The sequence below is a fragment of the Zea mays genome, chromosome 4 (genome assembly GCF_902167145.1).
Source record: "Zea mays cultivar B73 chromosome 4, Zm-B73-REFERENCE-NAM-5.0, whole genome shotgun sequence".
NCBI classification, from domain to species: domain Eukaryota; kingdom Viridiplantae; phylum Streptophyta; class Magnoliopsida; order Poales; family Poaceae; genus Zea; species Zea mays.
In genome coordinates, this window is record NC_050099.1 from 12,563,388 (window position 1) to 12,571,112 (window position 7,725).

General features: G+C 46.1%; 1 protein-coding gene across 1 annotated transcript; it reads right to left on the reverse strand.

The window, feature by feature from the left end:
* Window positions 1-3,412: 3,412 nt before the first annotated feature.
* On the reverse strand, window positions 3,413-7,252 carry LOC100381419 (putative apyrase family protein). Its single transcript, NM_001174260.1, has 9 exons — window positions 6,882-7,252; window positions 5,673-5,801; window positions 5,396-5,452; window positions 5,170-5,262; window positions 4,801-5,006; window positions 4,590-4,681; window positions 4,250-4,467; window positions 3,944-4,133; window positions 3,413-3,829 (listed from the first exon to the last, which is right to left on the reverse strand). Exons 1-9 carry the CDS (start codon window positions 7,161-7,163, stop codon window positions 3,702-3,704), a joined length of 1,395 nt encoding a protein of 464 aa, NP_001167731.1. The 5' UTR covers window positions 7,164-7,252; the 3' UTR covers window positions 3,413-3,701.
* Between the last annotated feature and the right edge of the window lie 473 nt (window positions 7,253-7,725).

A 7,725-nucleotide genomic window follows, 5' to 3' on the forward strand; every position in this document is an offset into this window, starting at 1 on the left:
GAGAGAAGCAAGTGTTTGGGCCAGACATTTTGCTTGAAGCCGAAGAGAACATCAAGATGGTCCGAGAGAATCTGAAGATAGCGCAATCAAGGCAGCGAAGCTATGCAGACACAAGAAGAAGAGAGCTGAGTTTCGAAGTCGGAGACTTTGTCTATCTGAAAGTGTCACCGATCAGAGGAGTCAGAAGATTCGGAGTGAAAGGCAAGCTAGCACCCCGCTACATTGGTCCGTATCAGATTCTTGCAAGACGAGGAGAAGTGGCTTATCAGCTCAGTTTGCCAGAGAATTTGTCTGCTGTGCATGATGTCTTTCATGTGTCTCAGTTGAAGAAGTGCTTGCGTATGCCAGAAGAGCAGTTGCCAGTGGAAGGTCTTGAAGTCCAGGAGGACTTGACCTATGTTGAGAAGCCAGCTCAGATCCTTGAGGTTGCAGATAGAGTCACCCGAAGGAAGACCGTCAGAATGTGTAAAGTCAGATGGAGTCACCACTCTGAGGAAGAAGCAACCTGGGAGCGTGAAGATGATCTGATGGCCAAGTACCCGGAGCTCTTTGCTAGCCAGCCCTGAATCTCGAGGGCGAGATTCTTTTAAGGGGGATAGGTTTGTAACGCCCCGAATTTTGCAGTTGAATTTTTTTTCTTTTCTTTGCTCGCCAAAATTCGGGCGTTACCTTTCTTTTTCTTTTTCCCTCGCTAAACCTTGACCTTTTCCAAAGTTCTAGCGGGATCCGGTTTGGAATTCCCGTACGTATAAAAACCCTAAATACTTTATGTTGTTTGATGCACCATGCCGAACCTTGCATTTCTTTTGATTGCTTTGAAAGTGCAAATGCATTCATGTAGAAAGATCGGATTTCGAAAATGTCTTCTTTCTCTTTTCTTTCTCTTTTCTCTCTCTCTTTCTCTCTCCTTTTTTTTCTCTCTCTCCCGCGCCGTGGGCCGACCCCGGCCGGCCCAGCCGCCCCCTGGCGCCCCCCTCTTGGGCCTAGTAGGCCCAGCCGCCCCCCCCTCTTTCCCTTATCCCCTAACCCTCTCCCTCTCCCCCCTCATTTTCTCCCTCCCCACCCAAGCCGCCGCCCCCTACCCGCCCCCTACCCGCCCCCTGCCCTAGCCGCCGCCCCTAGGCCGCCGCCCCTCCCCGTCGCCGATCGGCCGTCCCGCTCGGCCGCCCCGTCCCCGTCACCGGTGAGCCCCCCCCCCTCCTCCCTCTCCTCCCTCCCCCTCTCCTCCCTCCCCTTCCCCTCGCCGCTCGGCCCCATGGCCGGTTCGGCCGCCCCGCCCCTGCGCCGCCCCCTGCCCGGCCGGTTCAACCGCCCTAGGGCCGGTTCAACCGCCCCCCCCCCCTCTGTTTTTTATTTTTTTTTATTTTATTTTATTTACTTTCTGTGATCATAATTACTGTATTTTAAGTAGGCTAATCACTGTTCATGCTATGGGAAAATAGGAAGTTTAATTTAAAATTCCGTTATGCTATTGATTCACGTAGTTAATTGTTTACCCCGTGCAATGTTGATCAACTAGAAGTGATTAGGTTTCCATTAGTATATATAAATATGTATAACAGAATTATTTTGTTAAGAACCAATTGTGTCATTAGTGCATAAGATTTAACCCCCTGCGAGACCTTTCCCGTTTCTTTCTATCCACAACAAATGCGTTATCGAATGTCATACTTGATGCATATTCGCTTTATTTGTTATCTTGTATGGTGTACTGTTCTTTTGTATTAAATATGTGGATGTATGTATGTATGTTTGCGCTCGCATAGAGAACGATCCGGTCGAAGAGCCCGAGGAATTCGCAGGAGAAGCCCCTGAGCAGCAGTCGTTTGGTGGAGGCAAGTGTCCTTTGACCTATCTATGTCCTATTCATTCTTTAATTCACCTCCCGCATTACACATTTATACCTAAGGATTGACTAGCTTTTGTTATCCATGTCCTTGTTTACCTATTTGGGTCGGATTATTACTACTTAGTCTGATGCTATTGCTCAACTCTAATCAATGAACATGATGTGATTATCTATGATACGCTGTTTTCCCGTTCTTCTTTATGATTATACTTGTGGTTTTCAAGGGGACTCGAGCGGTTTCTCGAGTGCCTCTCCGTAAGGACCTGTTCTATGGATGACCGCCCGGGAAAACAGTGCAACCATGAGGGTGGAATGGGGTGCCCTTAGCTGAATAATTAGAGGATCCGGGGTGTAGTTCACTTAGCCGTCGTGCCGTCAATGGGGCTCGGTGTATGCGGCTCGCTCTGCCAAGTTTGGGTTCGCCCCTTGGGGAGGAGTGCGGTGCATTTAGGAAACCTAACGGGTGGCTACAGCCCCGGGGAATCTTTGTAAAGGCTTCGTAGTGATGCCCTGCTGGATCACCTTGGTAGTGATCAATGGAGAGTCATGATCTCCGGGCAGAATGGGAATCACGGCTTGTGGGTAAAGTGCACAACCTCTGCAGAGTGTTATGAAACTGATATATCAGCCGTGCTCGCGGTTATGAGCGGCCAAGGGAGCTCCAATGATTAGTGGTACTTGATCAGAGACATTGTGGTACAGGTGGTTATGAGATTGATGGTTCTGGTTATGGTTATGATGCTGGTAAGTGGTATTCTTTCCGTTTGGAAAGGATACATTGGGTTAATAACTTGGGTTAATGCTAAAACTTGGCTTTCTACTAGTAAGTAATAACCTGACCAACTAAAAGCAACTGCTTGACTTATCCCCACATAAAGCTAGTCCACTACAGCCAAACAGGATACTTGCTGAGTATGTTGATGTGTACTCACCCTTGCTCTACACACCAAACCCCCCCCCAGGTTGTCAGCATTGCAACCACTGCTCAGGCGAAGATGAAGCTGTGGAAGGAGACTTCCAGGAGTTCCAAGATTACGACGAGTTCTAGGTGTGGGTTAGCGGCAACCCCCAGTCGGCTGCCTGTGAAGGCCGCGTTATCTACGTTTCTTTTCCGCACTTTGATTTATTGTAAGAACTATATGGACGTCTCAGACGTATGATGTAATCGATTATTTCCCCTTATTAATACTATTTTGAGCACTGTGTGATGATGTCCATATTATGTAACTGCTGTGTACGTGAATAACTGATCCTGGCACGTACATGGTTCGCATTCGGTTTGCCTTTTTAAAACCGGGTGTGACAATGGGTTTCAATTCCAAACAAGTCAAAATCTTTCATATTTTTTTCCAAATCTCATCCAATCCACATGAGATAGGAATAACCGAACAAGCCCTAATATGGAAAGAGGATATGTGTGCTAGTAATTAAGGCTATCTGAGATTCAATCCTACGAGAAGCTCATGAGTCAACATACTGCATACACATTGAAGTGCCAAGATGTATATAGATCTCAAAGAAAGGTACTAATGATATAGACTAAAGAGTGATGTGGCTAAATATGTAGCTTTGTGTGAGACATGTCACAGGATTAAAGCAGAAGAACATCAAAGATTTACATATTCACTGAAGATACCAAAGTGAAAGTGGAAAGAAATTCGAATGAATTTCATAGTTGAATTAGCCCGCACACACGCAGAGGCTGACTCGAAAATGCTCAGTTTGCATGCACGCTGCCGAGCAGCAGTACAGAAATTATTTGAGAGTCAAATATTATAGGTCAGGAGCGCTAACTGCAACCATGATAACATGCGCTAAATCCAGAGTTCAGTTCAGTGCGAGCAGCAGCCCATTAGTTTCCGATCTGCCTTGTCGGTGACACGGCCTCAATAGCCGTACCCAAAGGCCATGTGGCTTCGATGTAGTATTCGCCATGCTTCACCTTGGATACAAATGTAATCTTTTTCATTGGCTGCAGACCTGCGACAATGCATCTAATCAGACATAAATCGAACTATGCCGAGAGTGAAGTCTGATTGCCAAGAGCTTCAAAGCAACAAAGGTTCCATCGATTCAAGAACCGATGCAACTTACCGAAGCCGTCAACGAGCAATGTGTACGTGTAAGTAAGATCCATACACAAGTACGGCACATCACTGTTAGAAACATCTGGGTAGGCCACTTTTGCTCTGTTGACATCGAATTTGCAGGCCTTCTTAGCCGCAGCCCTGAATGCGGCAGGAGGGGCCTTTGCGCTTGGAGCTTTGCTATCTATGAACCCAACCTTGCCAATTAAGCAGTGAGGAAATTCGATTAAGTTCCTGCTGCTACTCGCAAACATCCAAACTGAATCTATCTATCTATCTATATATACAGGTCAAGGGTAGAAGTGGTTCCTACATGTGAGGCAAGGTAGTAGAAACCTGACGCGACGTAGATGTCGTTTTGGCCAGCTCCACCTCCCCCTTTCCACACACCACAGAAGGTGCAGTTCTTTGCTGTCTTGCATGGTGCCTTGAGATTCATCGCCTTGGCAATCTCTCCCCTGCATTTGTCATACAATGCTCCTTCTGGTCTAGCAGTCGCATCGAACTGCTGTCCATTGTAGGTATATTTACCTTCACAAAAAAAAGTTTCGAAGCACATTGTATATATTTATTATGTTATAGCCTATAACTGGACAATGTTCGTTCAAGAACTAGCAAATTCCGGCCCACGGCAGGCAGTGTCGTTAACGTACCACTAAATCCGCGCAGCATGCAGGAGCTGAATGGTCCGTTCTTGGACATCAGAATCTCCGCTCGTGATGCAAAGGAACCATAGCGCAAGTAGCTGCAATGCAAGCACAAGGCCTTGACTGGTCAGTCTAACTGATCAGAAAAAAAAAATTCTACACACCTGTCTGGCGCTGTCTCTCTCACAAGTTAATGGAGCGTATGACTGATCCGAACCTGTGAACGTATACATTGTACTGTTTCCCTTTAAAATACTCCTTGGTAATGTAGGGATCCTCGCCGTCAGGCACCGCGGGAGCTCTCGCAGCAGCGTTTGCGGAGACAGCGTACGCCATTTGCACCGACCCGCCACCCAAATCAATCACGCCTACCGTCTGGGAATACTCCCCTCCCAGTTTATCCAGCAAGTAATTCAGAGCGACCTACAATACATCTCAGGGCATGCACAGGCTAAGGTTCTACTTCTACACTGAAGTTACACCGACGACCTTACAGAGCATACAGATATATATGTATGTGGTAGTGTAAAGATAAAGTAAGCAAGAGCATAGAAGAATTTGTAGTTGTGTCACTGCTAACTCATACCCATAGGTAGGATGCTTCCTGAGACCCCTCAAGAACATTGATCCAGTTGGGCTTGTACTGGAATTTGCTCTTCTTGTGGACCAGGTCTCTGACCTGTATGAAAGATCAAAGCTTCTAATCAGCTGGGATCAGTCATATTTTAGTCCAAGCACTAACATGGATGATGCAAATATTTATCACATGTGCCAACACAAGACTGGAGATCGAGTAATTAAATTAATCTAACCGCATCGAGGATTTGGTCTGCTTGTTGGTTTCCGATAAGGCGTAATCCAGCAGTCGCCTGCAAGTTTGTTGATGACATGAAAAGAAAAGAAAAAAAAATTACTGAGAAACGATAATATCACATTCTGACGCTAATTATGCAACACTTGGACCAAACAGATAGTTAATTTGGATACTTGCTATTAGCTAGTAACTAGAGAAGAGGCTACATTTTTCTCAAATTGGTGGCAGCTATTTGGAGATGATGAGAATATAATACTCTGAAGCTGTTCACATACTCCAAGCTTAACAGGGGTTCTTTTCATAAGCCATGAGGGGACAATGCTCTTGGCCTTCTCGAGAAGAGGCAGAATGGACTTTGCGGCCTCCTGGGGTCGCCCAGCATACGAGCTCAGACCTGGCTTCAACTGCAGGGACAGTGAAAATGTTCTAAAATGACATGCATATGTAACAGAAAAAATCATGTTGATCCAACAAAGAAAAAACAAAAACTGTTGATGGAATTGGAAAAAGGCAACAACCGAAACTTTGATGGGCCGGCCGTCCGGGGTCACGAATACCTTTAGGACTAGTTTAGAAGCAAAATGAAACAAACACGGAAAAATAAAACCTCTCATAAAGAACTAAAAAACTCAGTCGACATGGAAAAAATCACCCCCACAGTATTATTATTAAGAAAAAGCTCGACCGAGAAAGATCACGAAAGCTAGCTATCCATGCAACATGGAGGTCCGCCATCTATAAGCCAGATCTTACTTGTGCTTTGAGCGCTCCTAACCCCTACATAAAGATCCACCCCCATAGATCAATCCATCTCATATGCATATGACCACGGGAACCAACGAGTGACTTTTTTAACTTAAGCCTAAAATTCACTTCCACTAGAATTTAAACTTAGGACAACTCATACCACGCCTAACGAACTCGGCTAGAGACCCTTTCGCTCTTTTATAAATAACTAAATGTCTTATTTAATGTCACCCCTCAAATTGCTCACCCTAGAAACCCAATAGAATTTGAGTTTTCAAATTATCTCTTACGACTAAATTGAAAATAAGGCAAGGCAAACCCAAGGAAAACCTCTCATAAATAACTAAATATTTTATAGGAAAATACGTAGATATCAAAGAGATTTGAGTCTCCAAAGTAATAGTACTTAAAACGAATATTTTAATAACGGTAATAGATGACCGCCGCACTTTTGCTATTGTTAATGACTTTTTACTACAGGACCATATATCGTTTTTAGGCGGTCAAGGGGGAAGATGATTAGATGAGCGTACTTGCCTGGAACTTCCCACTGATGCCAGTTTGGATTCGTAATGGAGGTTGGAGGGTGGGGACTGGGGGAGCACTACGTAATGGCCACGAAAAAGAACAGCCACACACTACACGTTTTCAATTAAGCAACATCTGCATCGCCTAAGTTTTCGTATAATCTAACTATAGACTTGATCACTTGATAGCCTTTTGTATAGTCGTCTTGCCTTGGCAAAAAATTCGATCTCGTCGCCGATGCGGAGGAGGTCCATCTGCCTGCCGAACCGGAAGATGTACACCCGACTCCCCGTACTGCCGGCGTCGAAGATGACTGCGTACCTCCCCGGCCCAGCCGGCGATTTCTCCACCGGAGTCTCGTCGACGACGACGCCCGCCTTGCGGCCAAGCACGCCAGCAGCATCGGCGTGGGCCGCGACGGTGTACGAGTACGAGGAGGCCAACTGCTGGAGGAGCACCATCACCACCACCATGGCGGCGACGCGAGCCATGGCTAGCTAGCGCCCTACTACCTGATGCGGCGAGCGGCAGTGCTCACCGGCTGGCCAGCACTGGATGCATGCGGAGGCACACTAGCTAGCGAGCCACGAGCACTACTGGACAAGCAAGGCGCCATCTTTTTATAGAGCTGAAACGGAGGGTGTTGTTCTGTTTCACAGAATACCTCATCAGGCATGGTGAGCGTGGAGTACAGTTCAAGCGAGGCCACCCGGAATGTATAAAGGCTCCAAACTCTCTTCTTTGTCTTCACATTTCTTTCTGGTAAAAAAAGCTAGTTGCTTCACATGTGCACGTCATCGTAGTTCAACAAATAACTATACACCATTTAAAAAACGGCACAAGAGGGCACAAGGCACTGTTTTTTTTTTTAATTTCATTGAACAAAGCAAGCAAAAGAAAAAGTACAAACCAAGGTATTATACCGGAAAAAAGAAAGATAAAACAGAAGTAGCAGCACTGCAAAGTGCAGACAACACAAATGCTTCTTGGCATTTGCGCCTGGCCTTCGGATTCGTAGTGGCACCAACCCCACACGCGCAAACAGCGGGGCCA